General features: G+C 39.2%; 1 protein-coding gene across 1 annotated transcript in view; it reads left to right on the forward strand.

Annotated features, from left to right (window-relative positions):
• Positions 1 to 425: 425 nt before the first annotated feature.
• The window catches only part of RB195_015031 (uncharacterized protein), a gene marked incomplete at both ends in the record, with an annotated part of 62,355 nt that continues 40,865 nt past the window's right edge, over positions 426 to 21,915 (forward strand). Inside the window, one exon of the mRNA XM_064205547.1 lies at positions 426 to 513. Within this exon, the coding sequence (XP_064061428.1) occupies positions 426 to 513 (88 nt within the window). The remainder of the gene's footprint in view (positions 514 to 21,915) is intronic.

The following is a 21,915-nucleotide window of genomic DNA, read 5'->3' on the forward strand; positions in this document are numbered from 1 at the left end:
ATGGATTTCCCTCTGGCGATTGCGATCCTATCTCCTCATACAGAAAACTCACTCAACCATTGCGCCTTATAACGCGACCAAGCCGTACCGTCCGTTATCTGATTCATCTCCTTAGTCATTCAGCTTAGCGGCTGCGTGAGACCCGCTAAGCCGCGCATGAACCTAACGTGCCAACCCTTACCCTCATTGTTTGTTCTATGATGTTATTTTTAGTAGAGAGTTCCTCCGTTGCTCGGTAGTCTTTCGCCTGAAGAAGGAAAATCACAACTCAATTTTCTTGTCGTCGTCTTTTATTACCTCAATTTTTCATTCCCGTCCGCGTCTTTAAGACTTCACGCAACTCAAACTTTTAATCATGGTGTTATCGTACTGTCACATCCGTGAATACAGCATAATTGTTTCTAGAAATGTCCTAGTATTTTGTTATGGCGTGGTTTCGAAAACGTTTTTCCTATTACGAATCGCTTATCGAGCGTTGTCCAACCGATGAGGAACCGACGATCAAACTAAGAGGTAAGTGCGATGAACTGCGATCTTCCCGAAGCTAAACAACAGTTTGAGAGAAATGTGATCCAAAAATATCCGGAAATTTCTTACTCAGCGTCTCCAAATTTCTGCATAGAAATATTTTGGTGTCAAATTTTTAATTTCATTCTTTTATAGATGATTAATTTCGGGGTCTTTGCCTTTTGGGCGATTTCATTCTGATTCCTTGAAAAGTCTTCGATCTCGCATATTTCCGCTCTTACCGATGTTTTATGCACTAAACAGGCAGCGGTGAATTATTACGTTAACGGTAACAATTAAGATTAGTGCACTTTCCGTGCACTTACCTTAGCTGTTACCCTTAACGCTTGCTGCCCGTTGTTGCGTGCGAGAAATGAAAATTTTCCTACCTTAGTACCTAAATATTTTTATTTGGTAGCACTTTTATTTACAAAATCAAGCACAATTAGTCGTTGAAGGACGGCGATGACAGCAAAAAATAGGTTGGTCATCCTTTATAGTCTAATTAAACCAGATCTAAGTCCCACTTTCCTGCTTCAATGTCGATAAACGGTGAGGAATCGTACGTACTTTGGAAAGCTTCGAATGGGCATTTGTTCCAGAGAAAATGTGAGGTTTCCTACCTGAAAAATCCTCTAGGTAATCCACACTTCTGCACACTGATGTTACTGTATTTTTAATTAACTATTTGTCATGAACTTCTACCATATTGTTTTCCTCTTACTTTACTCTTAACCAATTCTCTTCAACCTAAGAGGCGTCTACCTAGGACGAGCCAGATATAGTTAGCATCGATTGTGTTCAGCTGGATGACCGCGACGCGTACAGTGCAACGCATGCTCTCTCTATGTTTAGCGCAGAATTTCTATTCCGTCGAGCCTTCCAAAATTTACCGTAGCGCGTTTTCTCAGTTGAACACGAATGATGATAAGTTTATAATGTTTGGCTTAGTAAATGAAAAAAAAAACGTAGCAGATTTGATCCTTCCTGGTTCATCACTTCAGAAATCTTTTTCATGACTCATGAGCGCTCCGCAGTTTTCTGGAGGAGCCTATAAATTTGAAAAGGTGTCGACATGAACAAATAGGGCAACAGGGCCTGCAAAACCAGCAAGCAGAATTCTGCAATTCTTTGCAGAACGACTAATTTACATTCAGGATGAGAATGTGCGAAGCGAATTTTGATGAGAAACCGTTCTAAAAAATAGTTGCGTGCAAAATTATGTGACGGACATCGATGTGCCGAGATGTGGACGTTAAGGGGATCGTTTGTAGTGTATCGCACAAGCGTTCAAATCCTACCAGTTCTTTTTAACGTGAGGGCCTTTCTGGTAATTTTTTTTCCAGAAATTGATAAGAAATTAGGAAGAAAGATGTCGCAGGGTAGTCTGAAAGTTTCAGGATGGGGTAGGTGGATGCGTTAAAAGTATATTGGTAGAGTAAACCATAGACTTCTCGAGACAAAAGAAAAAGATTTGCATCTGATTCAAAGAGCAAAAGAAAATAAAATAAACGATGAGGTTAACACGCTTGTTCGATTGTTCCTTAAGTTTCCGTTGCTCTCCGTAAGGTGGAATCCATTACTAAACTGAACAGCTTTCTTCAGAACACCAAACATTTCCAAAAGATCACCCTTTCATTTGCGAAGAAAAATCTTAAGCTCTCAAAAAGAAAATGCATGTGGCGTTCTTTTTTGCCGTTAATTTCGACGTACTTGCAGCCAAAAAAAATAACTTCACTTAGCCTCTCCACTTCATTTTACAATATGCCGACTACCTGGTGAGGGATTGATGAGGATTATGTTCTCTCAGACAATTCAAGTTTAGTTACTTGTACTCACTACTTCCTGTCCAATTGCCGGTTTGCATTGAAAAACATAAAATGTATGTATGTGAACAAGTAATGCCTAATTAATCGAAGTTGCTGAGGGAAAGCTCTCAAGAAGAACATCGAGCAATTGCTTTCCTGAAATGGACCTCCATCATCTACACATAAGTTGAATCAAAGCTATTAGAAAAAGAGGAGCACTGCGTCATTTAGTGATTGTCGAATATTCGTTCACCTACACCTTCGTACACCTTTTGATTATTTTAAAGGAATCTGATGTGGATCTATCACTTGGTGCGAGAAGTAGCAATAGCCGCCGTAAAATTTTATTGGAATGCGATTGTTGCACGCGCACGTTCGGGTTAATACTCATAGCTCTGTGGTTAGATCTCCTTAAAGCCATCACCCCACGAATCTGACGTGGTAGAGATTTCAGGTGGAGTATTCTTATAAGGGATAGTAGATTATGGAGAGGAGGGTGATTCCATCCATTTCTTCCTAATCGCCATAAAAAACGCCCCGGAAGATGCGGCGCCGCACAAGGCTGGCGCGCTCCACTCGAACTCCCTGTAGAAAATACTGCGCGAGAACACCTGAACCCGTATCTTCCGGGCCGTTTTTTACGGCAATTAGGAAGAAATGGACGGAATCACCCCCCTCTCCATAATCTACTATCCCCTGTAAGAATACTCCACCTGAAATCCGTACCAACTCAGATTCCCAGAGTGGAGTGATGCCTTTAAGCAGAGTCTTAAGACCAAAAAATGTCAATAAACGCAATTAGGAGTTTGATCGAAAGTGAACTACGCGCATTTGATAGCCGTTAATGTTAACGAATTAATGTAAACATGAAAATGAATTTAGTGAATGCGAGTACAAGAGTAGGAGTGTGAAGAGGAGAGTAACAAGGAGGAAGTATATGAATAGCTCATACCCAAATCCTTTTCAACGATTATTTCGTCCTTTACTTCACTACATCACATTATCAGGGAATCGCAGCCATTCCAGAATGTGTTAGCCCTTTGATAACACCACGTTTCAACGGTGTGCCGCGTTTTTTTTTTCTCGCGTGGACAATGCGGCTCACCGGTGACCTCCACATTTTCGAACAGTTATTTTACACGATTTCTTAATTTTTTAAGAAGCTTTTTGCACTTACCGGGCTCGTTACCTTCGAGTAAAATTAAACACAAATAGGACAAAGAAATACAAAAGTTCCTTGCACCAGATACGCAAAAAAGCGCGCAGTAGTCAATAGGTAAAAAAAAGGCTACTATAGTTTCTTCCTCGAAGAAAAAGAATTAAAGCCTCACTTTTTTCTTTACATATTTGCTCTTCTTTCATTTTTCTTTCCCTTTTTTTTGCTTTACCTATTTCTTTTCTCTTAGAAACGTCAGACTTTCAGAATTTTTCCATTCATGATATATCAGTTAAATTAATGCCGTACTGCAACGAAGTTCATACAAACACGAAAAACCTATCCATGGTAGAGCCTGGAACAATAATGGTGTCGTGGAGTGCTCATTCCCGTACAGTAAAGTGGAGCTAACCGGTGCCAAAGATCTGGGTGGACAGATTCAGAAGTTCGTACAATTCCCCTTTTTCATCTCTGACTTCTGTGATTTCTCTGTGATTTCCCATGAAAAAATTATGAAACGTAAACAATGCAACGTGGAGAAGGAAATATGTTCATGACATTTCCCAAGAACATGTGGAGGTTTTCTCATCATGATTAACTCGTATGATGCGTCAGAACCGTGGTGGAATGGTCGTTGTCCTGTGACACAAAAGAATTCTCTATCAAGTACAACCGATCTTTTGGATTTTTCTTTGTTTATGCAGGAGAGAATTCTTTGATAGGAGAAAAAAAACTAACTGGAGAAAAATTAAAAAAAAAAACTTACATTATCGAAAATATGCTGAGTTAATATTAGTCAGATCAATTTGTTTCCTAAAAAAATGTCTCTAATAAAACAAATTGCAACTTTGAGTTGTAGAGCCATGAATGCTCTGCTTTAAGAGTGTGTACACGCATATTGCGTTAGCTTCGGAAAAGCACACTTCTTTGAAATTTTTTTTTGAACAACTTTGCGGCCATTCTGAGATGAATGCTCCTTTCTCACTGAAGTGCCCACATTTGGTTTGTACCCTTCTCTCGATATTTGATGTTCGTGTAGACGTCCGCTTGGCTTCTGACATTCCTGACGATGTTTCATTTCATGTCACCGGCTGTAACTTCGTCCGGATTTTAACGACGTTGAATGAGTAACGCGAATAGCTAGTTAAGCGTTTGCGTATATTTTCGTGTTTGCAACTAATCTAGCTGTTTTTTTTTCCAGCGATTATGAAAAACATGTTGATCCCATTGCTCTGCTTGGAACAAATGTTTGTATTCTGTTTCGTAAATTAACTTAGTACGAAAACATTCTGTTACATTAACATATGTATACATACATGTATTATTCATTTGGCTACAGCGCGTGCTTTTTCTGCGCATTTGCGCGCCAATCGACGTTTAGGAGCTGTATTTGAACAAGAGAATAATAATAAATAATAGTAGACCTGCTAAGTGTAAAAACCTCTTAAAAATTAGAAAATTACGAAAAATAGCTGTTGAAAAGTGTGTGGCTCACCGTTTAGCCACCGTGTCTTCTAAGTGTTAAGACATATTCTGAAATGGCTGTGCCCCATAGATGCGATAGTAGGAACCGGTGCTCTGACCTCCTTCACTTTTGAACGGTTGGGGAAGGGACATCCTTCACTTTTAAACGGTTGGCGAAATTACCCCTTCACTTTTGGGCGGTTGGCGGAAGGAACCTCTTCACTTCAGCTGCACCCCATGAGCTAAATCCCCTTCACCTGAGGAGGATCCGGCTTTTCCCTGTCGCATCTATGCGATGAACTACGGAATCGCATTAGCAATCCAGATTTTTCAGTGGACCCATTGTCCTTACCCTATAGTCAACGGCAAATGTGTTTATCCCGATGAGCGCAATGCTTGTTAGATTAGGTCAAGGCAGAGGAAAGAGTGAATGCGTGCCAGGTAGCGACAGAATTCGCAATGGGGCGTTGCGTTGCGTCGCAGTCGCACGGTTGGACATCCTGGGCGCCGGTGTATATTTTTGCTTTAGCACATTACGCCTAATCCTTCCTTCTGCATAGACAACAAGAAATCATTAGGGAATCCATTTTCAACGTCTAGTATAGTTTATCGGTTTGGTTTATTTCCAGTTTTTTTCACAGTATTTACTATTTCCGTTGTTATCATATTCAATTATCTTGTTTATTTTTATTTTGTCTTTTTTTTTACTTTTGCGTGATAACATATATTAGTCTGTGTAAATTGTATTGATTATACCAATATGTCATAATAATATGAGAGTATTATTTGATTATAAAATAATATATTAATCGGTTCTAAAGGTACTAAAACAATGACCGACGGCGGTCATATCCTGCCTCCCAAATTAGCTGAATGCTGAGGCCTTATACTGAACAAAAAGGCTCGTTCCCATGTATCGGACGCACAGCCCTTAGACGGTGGTTAATGGATTGAGGTGTTTGAGAGTAAGTGTTTCCTTGCTGAGATTATAGTAGAGTCAAAAGGGCAAGAAGCACGGTCCAGTTTCGTAAGCGGTTGCGCTCGAATCGGTGGGGCGGAACGCAGCGGTTAGGATCGAGTGAGCACCCCTGCTACCACCGTTCGTTGTTGCACTTCGTGGTGGTTCCACCTCAATTCCAACCGCTATCTCCACCGCGTCGCTTCGAGCGCAACCGCTTACGCAACTGGGCCGTGCTTCATGTCGTTTCGACTCGACAATACATTAAATCACTCCGTAGTTTAGTTGGAATAATAATCAACGGAGCCAATTAAATTTAAAAGTTTAAAATTAAATAATCAGGTTCAAAATATTGATTTTACGTACTTCTCAGAGGAGAGGCGGAGCTGTCCGAGTTTTCTCAATTTCATTCACCGAATTTTACGTGACGCATTGAATGTGATTGTTGAATTTGAACATGAATGAACGAACAGCATGTTGGAATTCAATTTATTTCAGACGGACGTTGGTAACACCTACTTCGTGACACATTGCTCGAGAAAATTTCCTTTCGTTCCCTCTTTACAGCATCATTAAACTGTTGCTTAGAAGTAATGCACGTCGTTATGATCATGACGTAGGACTATTCCCTTGTTTTTTTATTGTGAGAGTAAGTTAGAGAAATGTTACGAAGGGAAGAAAACGCGAAGAGTAGTGCTTCTTCCTCAATTTTTGACTATTCGAGTTTTTCCTTCAGGCAAAGCACCACCAATGCCTTTGGGTATTTGTTGTCTCAAGGAATTTTCAGGACAATTAAAGGCATCACCCCACGAATCTAACGTGATATGGATTTCTGATGGTCAAAGACTATACGGGATCGTAGATTGCAGGAATGAATCCCGCTCATTTCTTCCTAATCACCGTAAAAAAACGGCCCGGAAGATACTGGGTTCGAGCGTCCCGGGGCGCTATTTTCTAAAACGAGTTCGATTGGAGCGCGCCTGCCTTGTGCATGCGCCGCACCTTCCGGGACGTTTTTTTGTGGTAATTAGGAAGAAATGGAGGGAATCACCTTCTTCCCCGCAATCTACAACATCATATAGGCATAACCCGCCTGAAATCCGTACCTCCCCAGATTCGTGGGGGTGATGCCTTTAAATCTGTTCTACCTCGTGAAAGCATGCTGTTATTTATTTTATTTTATTTTATTGTCATTTTGTACTGCAAGCATTATGGCATCGAAATCTCGTCTAGTATTGGATTACAGCGCGGATAAACTTCGATGATGTACTGTCACTGTACTTATAAGCGCTTTATTCGCTTGAGTTTCTTTCTGGAACGAAAGGCTTGGAATCGTGTTAGATTCTTCTTCTGCAGTGGACTCTGATATTCATACTTAGATTAGAAATAAGACGCATGGATACATCACACGACGTATGGATACGTTATAGAAATCTTTGTTGAGTGCAATTGGACGAATGCGAAGTGCATAGAGCTCTTGGCCACAGACACCCAGCAGAGCTGCGAGAAACATCCTGTAAATACTACCTCATAAAATGGCTTCACTTGCCAAAGAAAGCTGAACTTTTCACTCTGAGCGATTTTGACTCCTTTCATTCTGAAATCGTTCAAATTTATCTCTTCAGACAGCGATTTCCAGTTAGGACTCGCACACTGAAGGGCAGAAAGAAACAAAAGAATGATAGTAGCGATATCGAGAAAGGAGTCATGTACAATAGTACAATTTGTTGTTATCTTCAGTAGTTACTCGGAATTATCTTCTGCAAGTTCACTATCTTTCACAATTTTCTTATTTTCTTTCCTTCTGTGGGGATCCAATAGATTTTCAACCAGTTGAGCATATCATCCGAAGTTCCCTTTCGCGAAAAAATATCGGAAGTTGTGGAATTCTTGTCACTGTACATCTTTTGCGCTACTTAAGTTCGTCGTTGAAATTTTCACCGATATCTGATACGAACAGCTTTGTTGATGATATTCGTTTCGCTGACTTTACGGAACGAAAGGAATTTCTCCGATGAATCATCGTGTAGTCTTGGCCTAGGACGTGTTGCATAAGTCATTTTATGTCCGTTAGTTTTTATCCTAACAATTAAATGAAATTTCAAAAAAAAATAGATCAAAGATCTTTTGTACTGTTTCTTGAGCAGAAAGCGCTTGCAACTACCAACTTTAATCAGAATAAAATGATAAAATTTGGCTGATTATGATTATTTGAAAGACAATTTCCGATAAACAATACTAAATCTAATTATTTTTTCTAGTACATCAGAAAATTTGTTTAGTTTTTTTTTTAAATATTGTTTGTTCTTTTTTACTTGATATATGATATCGTAGAAGCATGACCTCAGAAAACACGTGATGTCACCGATGCGGAAAGGTTCTCCGCCGGTCATATGAGCATGCCATCGGATAATCGACGCTATATAATGCTTCAGAAGCACGGACAGCTGCCCGCATGTGCAACGACAGCCAAATGGTCTCGTTGATGGCTCAGGTGTTCCATGGGAACTCCCGAGCGCTTGGCCGATAGCCATAGATTCCTACACAGCTAGCCGGCACACAGATTCTTCACCTTTCCCGTTTATGCTACCGGATTTATTGGACATTTCTTTTTACCACTACTACTACATACATGGGTTCCCCAGAAACTCAATCAGTTTTATTTATCGAAAAGAAGCTCGCACATTAAGAGTGGTCGTTAGCTGAATATTTGTGAAAGTGCGCCTATGTCACCTTTTTTTGCGCCGCACCTACAACCGTTCCGTAGCGCAGTAAAATCAACACGCAAATCGTGTCGAAACACAGCGCGATCGGACAACTGTCACCGTGTTTCGGCTACGATTTGTGTGATCTGCGTTTATCTCTCAGGAAACCAAGATCGCGATCGCGATCTCGCTGCACCAGGTAACCGCCTACTTTGTTTGTAGTTCATTGATCTTTGTCGTGCAAGTGAAATTTGTGCAAATTTACGTTAGTTCGTTACAGTGGTTCATTGTGCGATAGGAACGTCCCTGAGACTTTTTTGTATTAAGAAGAGAAGCTAGTATGAGAAGCTGACTTCCCTTTTATATTTATTTTGTTTCGAGTAATTTCTCCCTTAATGGCTTTTTTGAACTCTCAAGAAGTTTTAACACTGCGATGTGAAGCTTCAATAATTCGTTCATCACCTTTATTCATTCCTTTCCTCGCACGAAAATACAAAGTTATTTATTTATTATTGCTATTTATTATTATTTTATTTATTTAGTTGTTATTTATTTTATTTAAAGACATTTTCATTGTTCATTGAGCATTAGCTTTATCCATCTAGTTTTTTTTTTCTTTATATTAAGGAGCTTTAAAATGAAATCGAAGCTAATAAATAAAAATATTGAATCAGGGAGAGTTGTAAATCTGGAAAAAATCCCCATAGCCATTAAGGAAAATCAAGGCCGCTGTTGCTTCTTCGCTTTACAAATCGGTTAATTAGATTAGCAAAAACACCGATAGGAAAACTCAGGCCTGTAGAACAAGAGCAACAAGAGCGAAACGACTTCGTCAACGTTTCTTTCTAGGCTTTTATTTGTGATATTTGTTGTATTGTATTCGAGGTTTCAGTTTTTTTCAGTTTTTTATTCCGCAGATTAGTCGATGATGCTGAAAAATGAACTCTACAAACGTTCACCGTCAGCCGGCAGTTATCCGGAAGTGAAATCTAGTATTTGTTTTATTGTGCATAATCCTTCGAGCCTTCTTTCTTTCCTCTCTTCTCCTCTTAAATTCTTCTTAATCTTGCCAAAGTATAGAACGCGAAGCAGTTCTTGTCTATTTTTTGCTGGAGTTTGAACCAGAATTAGCGGAAAAGTACAAATTGTTCTCCCCTTCGCTTATTTACACCCGTTTTTTGCACTTATCCTGGACGAATCATCCGTACCGCAAAGCAAGACGACGCAGAGCTGTTCCGCATCGGTGAATCTCTGTTATTGTATCGGAAAAGTTACTGCTAATGAACCTTCTTTTTCTTATCTCTCTAAACAAATACAGCCTACTACGGAATCGTTAGATAGTCGCACTCCTGCTAAAATCCACGGTTTACTTAACGCCTCACCGACTTTTCCCAGAATAGCCCTTTCTTTCAATTTAGAATCTATGTTTAAAGTTCATTAGCGGTGCATAAATCAACTTCGCCCATTTTCTGCTGAGCCACTACTCAAAGTAATTGCCTCATTCACGAGGATAGAGGCTTTTTTGCCACTTGAACGCGAGATTTTTGTCGACAAGGTCAGAACATAGGAAATATTCTTCCATTCTGCAGGAGAGCCCGCCCATTTAATGCTCCAGTGCAAAACTGTCAGATCAGGCATATCTACTCCCTTTCCTTGAGATGCGTACGAGTAATTGCGTTTGGCCTCACAATCCATCTCTCCCTTAAGTTTCTTAATCATTTGCCAAACTTTTTTTCGGGATCAGTTGAATCCAGAAAAGTTTTGCCATACTTTACTGCATTATAATGTTCTTCCGATTCAGTGCAGTGTAGTTTTGTTTGTGTTTGTTCGCACTGGATGCTTCTGATGTTTTCATCCGCGCCTTGTTTTGGTCGAATTTTCGTATGGTGGCGTGAAAAGAATGCAGCTGTTAACGAGAAGTGTAAAAGTCCTTCCTACTTGCTCTTGCTAGTTCAGGGTCGACGTCTTTTTTTTTTGCATGTGGGGACCGATGATATTTGGATCCTCTTTGGAAGAAACCTTTCATGTTTTCGTTGTTAATGTTGTTGCACTTCATTTGTGAATAACTTCTTTTCACTTTGTAAAAGCGTCACCTGTTTTTGCAGCGCTAAAGTAATATCTAAACATTTTTCATTTTTGAGGTCTTTTTTTTGCAAAAATTGAGATGTTCACAAGAGATGTTTCACATCAAAATTGGGAAAAGAGGAAGAATCTCATTCTTAGATATGAGTCAGCGCCGCATCATTCCAGTGAAAATACGGACAACATACAGATAATTTCACTTTTAAACTTTTTTGAGTGGAGGTAGCTGTATTTTAACAGATATCAAAGGAAAAGGGCGTCGATACCATTAGAATTCAAGGCAAAAGCGGTGACCACGATATATTATTATTTGGTGATTATTTACTTTGTCGTGGCACTTATTTATATCCCAAAATCGCCGCCAGTGTCCTTCATGCTACATTTTCTGACTATCCGCTGATAACTTTTACATTTTTAGCACCGAAGCTTTAAAAACTAGTGAGTCAGTGTTTAAATTTAGCTCTTCAATGCAACAGTTTTCTCTTTTTCCGATTGGAGAATTCAACATTTCCTCACACGAACTCTATGTATTTTTGCTGAGGCATAAATTTTTTTTTGAATCTAGCAAACTAAACGTAGTATACGGACAAGCGTCGGTGCTCTTGTAGCCTCTTATTATCGGATTTGTAAGCGGCGCTCCACAGTTTTGCTGACATTCTTCAACACTGCATCCTGGATCTTATCTACTGTGTAGCAGACAACATGAAAAATTTTCCGCGAATGATACCTTTAAGAAAATAAAACCAGTAACTCTTTATACTACGTCTATGCTCACTATACTGCTGCGCTCGGAGACGAAATGTTGAGCAGTGGTCTGTGAACGATGCATAGATAGTCGTCGATTAGGCGGATTAGGCGGGTCTCTTCCCAGAAGACCGTCGACATATGCTCACACGTCCATGTGAATCGCTGATTTGTTGTGATAGATCCGGAATTAGTGGCTGTTCCGACATGCACATATTATGGATATTTTGGCTGTCACAGGATGTGAGCTCCATTTCAAGAAAACTGTGCTGAGTTTATGAAGCAGCTGCTCTTAAGCTGAACCTTCTCATATGTGATTTAGTAGTAAGAGATTTCGAAAAGCCATTAACTTGAAGTAAAAGTCCCTAAGAGAGAACTTTATTTAAAAGAGTAGTAAAAATTTGGCAAAGTTAAAGAAGCGGTGAGAGACCGCTATTCCTCTATTTCTCCCCATTATTTTACCTTAGCGATAAAGAATAAAGGGTCGCTGTTCTACTTGGATAAGATGCACATTACGCGTTCGACTCCAATTCAGAATCGTATGGGGTTTATGAATCCTTAGAATGATTTGCATCGTCATCCACTTAACCAAGTCAGGGTTTTTATTCCTCCAATACAAGCCTTGTACCACTTTGTTGACCACGGGGGATAAAAGGTTTGCTTGGACCAGAGCGGTATCGAACCAATAACCACTACATGTACCGCTACTTTTTCCATATATTATACTGAGAAACCAAAACGACTCTCAATGCATTTTGTGTATTCCTCATCGAACAATGAAAACACCCATTTTTCGGACTATCTTTCTCCCGAATCCATTCGTAGATCCTTGAAGCCATGTGCCCAACATCTCGTTTTGGAGGACATTCGCAGCGCGTCGTTTTTTTCTGTGCTTGTTGAACAGCCGAGCGCAAAAAGCTGAGCGACTGCTTTTTTGCGCGCTTCTTGAGGGTTTAGTTCGGTTGTGGTCGGCTCCACTTGACAACCTTACGTACCGTAATTTGCTTTGTAACGTAGCAACTGAAAAAATACTTGTTTCAGTTTTTTCATTGCATGTATGGGGAGGATGACGTAAGCGTAGTCCCCTTACGATTTATAGTCAACCAGAAATGGAAAGAAAGCAAATAAAAAAAAAACGTAAGGGCATGCAGAGATTCCTTTCGAGGAATCCTGAGAGGAGAATCAAGTTTAGCTGGCCGTCTTAAAGTCTTTCTCCGAAGACAATCACAAATTTTTGCGCAGTCCGGAACTATTCAAGAAAACGTTTTTGCAAACTCTTTTTCAGTGGGAGGTCATTAGTAGAATATACGTATTGAGGACCTTATACGGACCTATTACAGTGTCTCCCGTGAAATAGCAAGAAAACTGAAACACATTCAATAATGCGAGCATTTCTGGTCGTATTTGCCTCCACATTTATTTTGGAATTCCGTCAGCATCCGTCCGACCTCCTTCCGGTCATTCGTCCATCCGCCCGCCAACGTCCTTCCCATTTATGGTTCCACTTGCCTTCTCTCGCATAGTGGTCACTTTTTTCTGGATTCTGCGTGAATATGCAGCGCTGATGTCGTGCGTATACAGCAGCCTGTTCTGTAGACGTATAGATACGTATTATTTCTGCCGTTATTCTTGCTAGTTCACAGTTCTGTCTACATCACTCACCATAGCTGCCACTTCTGAATGCTGTGGTTTTCAAAAATCTAGGAACTGAAATCCAACAATTTTGATTTCTCGCACTCTAACTCTTTTGATTTTTCTTTCTCCTTCATGTACTGCTTATCCTGATGGCTTTATGTAAGAAATGTTGTAAAGTTTTGCATTCTGCCATTTCCTGATTCAATTATCTTACCTTTAAAACTGCCAGAGATTGAATTTATGGTTGTCGCTGATCGCATGATATACTGCGACTCATGCTAGTATTCACGGTTACCCGCCTTGCAGTTACTTGTTTCCACCTTTTAGGATAAAATCTTCTCAGGAATACCCTTTAGGAATTAGGATGTGTGGGGTTAGAAGGTAAAAAAAAAAGTCAACAAAAAAAAAAGTCAAGTCGAGTCAACAAAAATCCAATCTCCAATCGAAAACCCGACATATTTCCACTGTTCAGCGCTCATAGAAGTCCTAATGTTAGACGCAGAAAATCATGGATGTTTTTTTTCCGAAATAAATAATTACAGAAGAGAGCTAATTGCTATTTGCTAGTGTTTCATACCGGCAAATCCGTGTGGTCTGGAAACAGCTGTCAATCGTTGACTATTTCTCGTTCATTTTAGGATTGGATACCGTTCCCTTGTTCGCTTCCTTGTTTTTTTCTTCGCTTTTGAGCAGATATAGCGAAAAAAAATTGATAGTAGTTCTTGTTTTTGTTTTCGTTACAAACTTCCTATGATGTGTTTACTCTCGTATTTCTTTGAACATCCAATAAATAAGAATGTAAATAAGTTAATAGTGATTAATATGTTTGAAAGTGCATCGAAAAATTTAAGTTATTCTTTTTAAGTTAGTTTTTTTACAACTCGAAGTCGTCGTAGTGGGAGGATCTTGGTAAACCGGAAATAATTTAATTATGGGCAAAAACCAGGTGATGTAGAAGAAAAGAGCTATTGCTTACAACGAAAGCATCGTGTGTCCGCAATGACCGCTTTTTTCGGATTTAAACTCAGAAACAATCTCTCACAAATGGATCAGTAGTCGTAAGTTCTCATTAGGAAGCAGAAAGTAGTCTTTTTTCTGGGGATGAGTGATGAGCTCTTCCTGAGAACTCGCTGGAAACTTGTTTCACAAGCCTCGTTCACTTTTCCCAGCAGAATTTCAAGGCAGGCTATTATTGTTTTCAAAATGTGATGTATCGGTTTCCTCGTTAGTACAGCAACGGGAGCCGGCATGCGATATGTGATATAGGGTCAGGTGGCAGGATGTACGCGGAGCTCGATGAGCAGCATCACTACATGTTGTTGGCTCCCGCCGTCCATATTGGTCCGTTTTCAGCCCTCGACATTTGCGGAAAGGGTCATTTTCAACTACGAGCCGTTCTCCGTTTTACTATATCCTCTAATTAACTAACGATCAACAACTTTTGGGCAGCTCATATTGTTTAGGGAGGTTTGAGGGAGTGGAACTGTACGATCCTCGCAAAATTTTGCAGACAGAGGAAAAGAATCGAATTTTTCTCCTGTTTGCATATTTTGGAATCTGCACCAAAAATCAATCTGATAATTGTTAACACGTTCTAAAAATCCTACTACTCAAAGGTTTAATGTAACTCCTACTTTACTTTTACTTCAAAAGTAATCTGTGCTCGGTTCTCCTTTCCTCTTTCCTGAATTTCTTTACTACGAGGGACCTTGAAGTAAGAACAAAACGAGAGAACGACTGTTTTCTGCCGCAATTTTTTTTCCTACAATTTCATTGTAAAGAAAAAACCCAAACCTCTTGGCGTCTGTGATCGACATTTACCTGCACTGATCTCTGATGTTTTAAGTATTTTATCAAATTATATCTGGAAATTTTGCTACTACACAGCATCATTTTCAATCCAGGATAGTATGAACGTCGCTTGTTTTCGAGCATTTCCATGCTTATAAGGAACATCATTGGTACTTCTTTATTGACTGCTAAGAGAATTTTTAGAAAACCTAAAGATCATTCAAAATATTTGACTGGTTTATTATGATTACTTTGCTCTATTCTACTTTACTAAGATTACTGCTCCTCCTCTGCAATTTCACTTTCAATAAATTCAACTCTTTCAACAAATTTCGACAAAATTTTGATAAAATAAACGAATTTTAATAATAAATTTTAATATCTAGACGATGACTAAAATTATTAATAAGTCATTTCTCTGTCTTCGTATTCTCTCATGAGGTTAATTTTTTCCGTTTTCATGCAGTAATCTTTTTAAGATGACCAATACCAATTCGCTTCAAACAAACCGTTCCTTTAGCGAGTCTATTAGTGTCCTTATCTTTGCGCTACACCGCCAACGTCTTCGAGCTGTTTACATTGAACAATTTGAATGGTGTTACTCTTCCGGTAACCTCTACAGCGTATGGCAAGGCAATCTTATGTCAACACCCGTCGTGCCGACGTGTCCGTTTTCCTTCCGTCTGCAACGGCATGTTTTGCGTTTTTTTACGTTAGAGTTAGTGTCTAGGAAACTTCCTATGTTATACTCCTCACAGTAGAAGACAGAAAAATATGAAGGAGTTTACAAGTACTATGGCGAATATGCGGGACATCTCCTACAAAACCAGAGATCAAGCGGATAGGGAGCACATAGATTGATCATTTTGTCTGACAGGGCAATTCTGTACCCAGCGGAAGTTGTTTCACCGCTTCCTGAGCGTGAAAGTGCTTTGTCTAGTCCGAGTTGCAGCGGATCCGTCGGACTTTAGGATTCTGATCGAGTTATCCGACTTCCCGCTGGTACTTTAAACCGTTGACTCAAAAATCGAAAATATTCTGAATAGTTATATCCTGAACGCTGCTCTTAAAATTTATCAGGGTTATCGGGACTGGAATCTTCTCCCCTCTGTCGTTACATCTCCCTGCCTGGTTATAACGAGATCAAAATGATTCCTTGGAAAGAAATTTGGATGGTGAGGCAGAATGTTTCCGATGAATTAATTTCACTTTGTTTTATGACATGAAATTCAATGCACGTGCATGTAGTTAGGAATAAATTCTCTTATGTCATCCTCGTTTTTTGGGCAGAACTGGTTACGCCCTGATTGCACGCGTTCTTCGATGGCCTTTCGTTCGTTTTCTTCTGCATCTCCTTCTGTACTCATCAGTGGAATTACAGTAAAACGTTTTCCTAAAAGCAGGTGGCAATTAGCGCAATTGTCGGGAAAACCCAGTTCCTGTTACCGGATGCAAGTGCTTCTTATACTGTACAAACAAGAATGTTGATAGACGAAGATCTCTCTAAAACTGGCGCGGCGCCAAAAGTGCTATTAACATTATTTTTAGTGCTGGATTTCGACCTTTGTGCTAAACTTTGGTCGGGTTTCTCGCTAGAAAATAAGTTTGAAGAAGAATTAGGAAACTTCCGAACAACCTCATTGGTATTGGAGTGAATTTTAAAATCCATAAAAATCAGTGCGAAAAAGGAATTAGTAATGCTTGGCTTGCCTACATAGTTTTCATCCCGAACGAATTTTTTGAGAGAAAAAATGACAGCAGTAGAAAACACAGGCTTTATTTGCAGCTGCATATTAGGCGCATTTTACTTTCTGTCCATATGGATGCCCTTGCCGGGTTTCGTGCAGGATTATGGAAATCTGCGAAGGAACTCATCCGATATCACCTCTGCATATCATCTGAAGTTGTGCTTAGTGATTAAAAAAGTGAAAGGAAGTTAAGTAAGAAAATGAACTGCAAATTTCCGCCTTCTCTTCATTGGCGTGTCAAATTTCACTGAAAAATTCATCGTCTTTCCGCGTTCGGCTTCAGGAGTATGGACTTTCATAGCCTTCTTTTTCACTGAAGTGTTCTACACCAACAGACTTTCAGCGAAGTGAGTGTTCTCGCAGTTTTTGATTCACTTCTTTGTTTCAGCCTTCAGCTGCGGTGAAAAATATTGGAAATTGTACCACAAGACCTCCTGACAAATTTATTACTTTGTCCTGCGCTTCTTCAGAAATTCTTCCTTTTACCTAGTTCTTTTTTTACGATTACTCTAATTGCGTCTGATGTTGGAACGTGAGAAAAGTGGATTCCTGAATGGATGTCTGCGATAGGGCTCGTTTCTCAGGGTTTGCTGCGTGACACAGTGATCTATGCAGTGAAACATTTGTCAGTCTCATTAATGAAAAGGCGAAGGACAGCCGGGGTCCGAAAATAAATGCGCTGTCGCGCAATGCGTCATCGCTAGATGTAGTTCGTCTGTCCTCGCGAAAGAGCAATCTGATACTTTTACACTTTCTGTCTGTGAGATTTAGGACGAACAGTTTGCATGATGATAGGGCAGCTCAAAGGCTCGAAAGCGAAAGTTCAACTTCGTTGAGAGTCTCGAACTGTCAAAACATTTCCTCGCAACAAAGATGCTGATTCGTAAAGAAACAGCGGTTGAGGTCGCTTCTTCTGTCGCCCTCAACTTTTTTCTCTTCATAAACTCTTTGCACTTAGTTCCTCTACTGTTCTTTAGTTCTAAAGGGAAAAAGTTGGGTATCGTATGGGTGAAAAAATATTTAAATGTTAAGCCGGACGTTCATTATGTCGATGTTGTAACTTAATAAAGCCGTTTCTTCCGTAACGAAAACTGTTCTAAAGTCTGTATGCCCAATTTGTTTGTGCCCTACAGGCTTCTGCACCTCTTTGTATCTTTATCCCATGGAAATTGTAATTATTTTGGTGCTTCCCTTCTTTGAAAAAGTTATGGCACTTTGAATAGGATATTTTTTGCACCTACATACTGCACAGCGGAGCAGTTACAATTCATAAGGGGACACGAAACAAGGTTTTGTTAAGCCGTCCACATTCCTTTAGTCATCCATTCAGTGCTCCCGGCGGATTTGAACCAATCGGTTCATCTGCTTTTATCTGAGGAAACGATGAATATAGAACAAATCCAAGAGATCGTTACGCACTTCCGATATTTTTTTAATCGAAAAAGAGGCTTTTTACATTTCTTGTAGAGCTGAGCAGTTACGATCCACATTTTTGAACATCATTGCATTCTTCATTTTTACACTTTGTTATTCAGATTTTTCCTTTTCATTTTGATCACTTATGTGTGTGGACTTTTTTAGAGAGCTGTTTATCCTGAAGGTGTTGAAGTACAAAAATAGTTATGAGAAGTTTTTTTAATTACTTGCTACTTTTTATACTGCATCATTTTGCTGAAATTTTATATTTTTATTGCTTCAAATATTTTGCAGTTGTTGTGGATTGTTGTGGATAATAATGCATTATGCTGGTCTGAAAATTACAGGAAATAAATCGGGAAGGAAACGCAAAAACACTGTCTTGTATCTTGTGGAGAGGGAAATGCTTCTCTAAAAAAAGCGTGTTACATAACTTTGAAGTCTTTTTTTTGTGTGCGTTAGTTCAAATTTAAAAATACATTACTCATCTATCAACCCAATGATTGTGCTTCTTCGACAAAAACTATTTGAAATTGTCTGCCTACTCCTTAGTCTCTTTAATGAGACCTTTTTGTATTTTTATGCAGTAGCTGACAACAATCTGCCTATGTCCTCAGTTTGGCTTCTGAGTTTCTGGATATACTCGCAATAAGAAATCTGTTCTGACGACTGAATGACGTAGAATCTAGAGGAAAATTTTTTTCAGAAGACAAGAGTGATCTTATAACAATGGCGTTTTGCTCGCTTCCGTTGAGTTCAGCGCAACCAACCTTGAAATACTCTGTCAAGAGTTACTCCATAGTTCAAGCGGCCAAGAATTCAATGGTGAACTTGTTTTTTTTCCAGGTGAAGAGAGAAAAGCACTCAAAAGCTTAACAAGAGTTGAGAAGTTTGTTCGCCTTCCCCCATTGTCCCCGGGAATCGTTTTTCGCTTCCGTAATCATAATTAAATGTCGGAATGGTGGGGTGGGTGGGAGCACAAACACAACATCTGGGCGATTCACACCGGTTCACCTTCGTCTGCTGCTGCTGCGGGGGTTTGACGTGTTTACCTGACCATCGCAGCGACTCTTCCATGTGGAAGGGTTGTTTCCTTACAAAAAGGTTACACATAACTTTATCAACCAGTTAACCGGCTGAACTCAGCTGAACATCATTCATCATCTGTATACTACATACTTGCTGCTGTCCATGCTGTTGATTTTGCTCGCTGTGCTACCAAAAGCTTTAGCAAAACAATGTAAGTTCACTCTCTCTTCTTAACACATTCCTTTTCTTCGAATAAACCGAAAAAGCCAAGAGCGTTGCCTGAAGTGTCCAAGGCTATTTCCTCTCTCAGGAAAACACCTTCATTTTAAGCCAATAAAAACTTAATAAATGATTTATGTACGTTCAAGTGTAACATTTAACGTTCTATGAACAGAGACATCATAAGCCCTTATTTTACTAGTGCTTTAAATTTATTTTTATTTGTCTTTCTTATCACCTTTAAGCTCCATACACGCACATATTTCACAACGGCATCCTTTGGTTAGTAACCTTTCCTGAAGAATTAATTTTTTCGAGGAACCGCTTTGGATAGAGAAATCATTTACTGCAACACAAGAAAAATGTTCCTTAAAGGTTTTTTTTCCAAATCTTCAAAAGAAGGATTTTCACACATATTTTCTGCTTGACTGGAAAATTGATAACCATCGTGCACCTTCGATTTCATTATTTGGATTCCATTAGAGAAAAGCATCAAATCGTTCCTCGCAGCTTTTAAAAGTCGAAAACGTCAAAACCTCCTCCTAGCAGGTAGAACCACTTTTTCTTAGGAAGACACTCACATGAGAAATATCTCACGTCTTCGTCCTTCAGGAGATGTGGGACTCTCTCAGAAAAAAAGGTGTTGGAAGAGGGCTGGTGGTATGACCGAGATTCGGAATTGGGTTGCTTTTTTTGAGGTCTTATTGGGAGATACCAATTAATTTTATCTGCAGTTCTCCTGGATTCTTGAACGGAGAATTCGGGAAAGAAATGGAAAGTACCAAGGACATCTTACACTTTCTGTAATGGTTTCTACAGGAGTTTAAAAAGATTACAACGTGGTTCTTTTTACTTGCCTAAATTTCCAAAACTTTTCAACTTCAGCAGTTTTATTTTTCACCTATGGCATGGGAACATTTAGGGTAGCAATTTACATATGAACAATTCTGATATAATTATCATCATTGTAATTTTATTTATTTTTATTCATTATAACTTTTGTTATGGTATTTTGCCAGCATTGCATGTAAGTATGTATGTGTCCATACACATAGATTAATCACTTCTAAGGACTTTGCTGGAGAAAACGAGGAAAGGAAAATTTTCGCTCAATATTCTCTCGCCGAAGTCATCCACATTATCGCATTCCTATATTCTTGTTTGAATAGTCCGAACAGAAGTGATATTCTTGGAGCTTTCAAATGACTCACGCATATATCACAAGTCTTCTGGATGTGTCATCATGTTTTGTTTATTCGTTTTTGTTTAGTTCTTATCCTAAGAAATCGCTTACGTTCCGAGTGGTTATCGCTCGATTGAGAATAAAAGGCTCAAAAATTTGCGGAAATTATTCACATCCTTTGTAAAGGGGAGGGTCAGCGCTGATTCCACATATTTTAGGATTATTCGCTCTGCTCCGTTGACGTCTCCATTGCACGTTAACGGCTAAACCTTTTTAAACCATTTCTGATACAGTCTGCCATGAGCTTCCACTTGAAATCATTTATTCTATTTAAATATTTCTACGTCTACTATTTTACAATTATCTATCGCTCAATTATGTGCAATATATGACAATTCATTGCATCAATCCATTCTTTTCGTGATACGACTTCTGGAATTCCTTGCTCTTTGCTGTTGTACATCTTCAGCTGTTTTTTGACTGTTTATCCTTTGAACTGTTCGAGAACGGACACCACTCCGCCATGAGTTTCCAGAAAATCGGTTTGAAAAAACTCTTCGGAGATATGCACATACTTGGCCTTAGAATTACAGTAGAACCACTAAGATATTTTATTTCAGTAATTCAGTCACGTTTGAAGCGTCACTTACCTTCGAAGATAAAATTGATAGAATTGTAGTTTTTGAGCAGCTTTAGCATTTACCGTTTTTCTTCCGATGAAACTTTTTTTACCACAAAAAAACTAATTGATTGCGCTGCAGTTTTCTATGACATAACCGCGTTGTAGACATATGTGCATAGCTATGCTGAGAACACGTTCCTGAATCCTTGGCATGATTCCCACAATAAAAATGACATCGAAAAGCTTTCCACATTACATCTTTGAACGCATACGAGATCCTATGTACGTGGGAGCATCAAGCGCAAATTAAATCCCATTTGTCTTGAAATGATTGGTTCGTAGTGCTAGAAACTGAGTTGTAAACGGTTGTTTAAGGTAGTTTGAATGGTCGTATTTGGAACTCAACCAATAAAATCTGCTGCTCATTACGCAAACATATGTAGTAAGTAAAATAACTGACTCTTCAACAGAAAGCAAACAAAAAAGAAAATTTTTTGACTGATAGGTTTTAGGAGTTTCAATTATGCCAAGTCCATAGAGCTCGCTCACACGTATCTATTGATGTTCAGACATTAGAGTAGAGATCAAGGTGGGACGATTTATGAAAAAAAAAACGAGAAACAAACTGTCTGAGTCGTTTCTCCTGTCGAACGATTTGTAATTTTACTTGGAGGATTTATTATATGAAGGACTCTGACTCTACAGAAAGTTATGAACGATTCCATTGTATCAGTTCAGTTCGGGATCCTTTCCTGTTTACGACGAGTAAATAAGCGGAAATAACCATTTCTTACGTAGATCCCAAAGGAAAACATGCATCCTTTGGACTATAATAAATCCCTCCATCC

Source organism: Necator americanus, chromosome V (genome assembly GCF_031761385.1).
Source record: "Necator americanus strain Aroian chromosome V, whole genome shotgun sequence".
In the NCBI taxonomy this organism is placed as follows: Eukaryota; Metazoa; Nematoda; class Chromadorea; order Rhabditida; family Ancylostomatidae; genus Necator; species Necator americanus.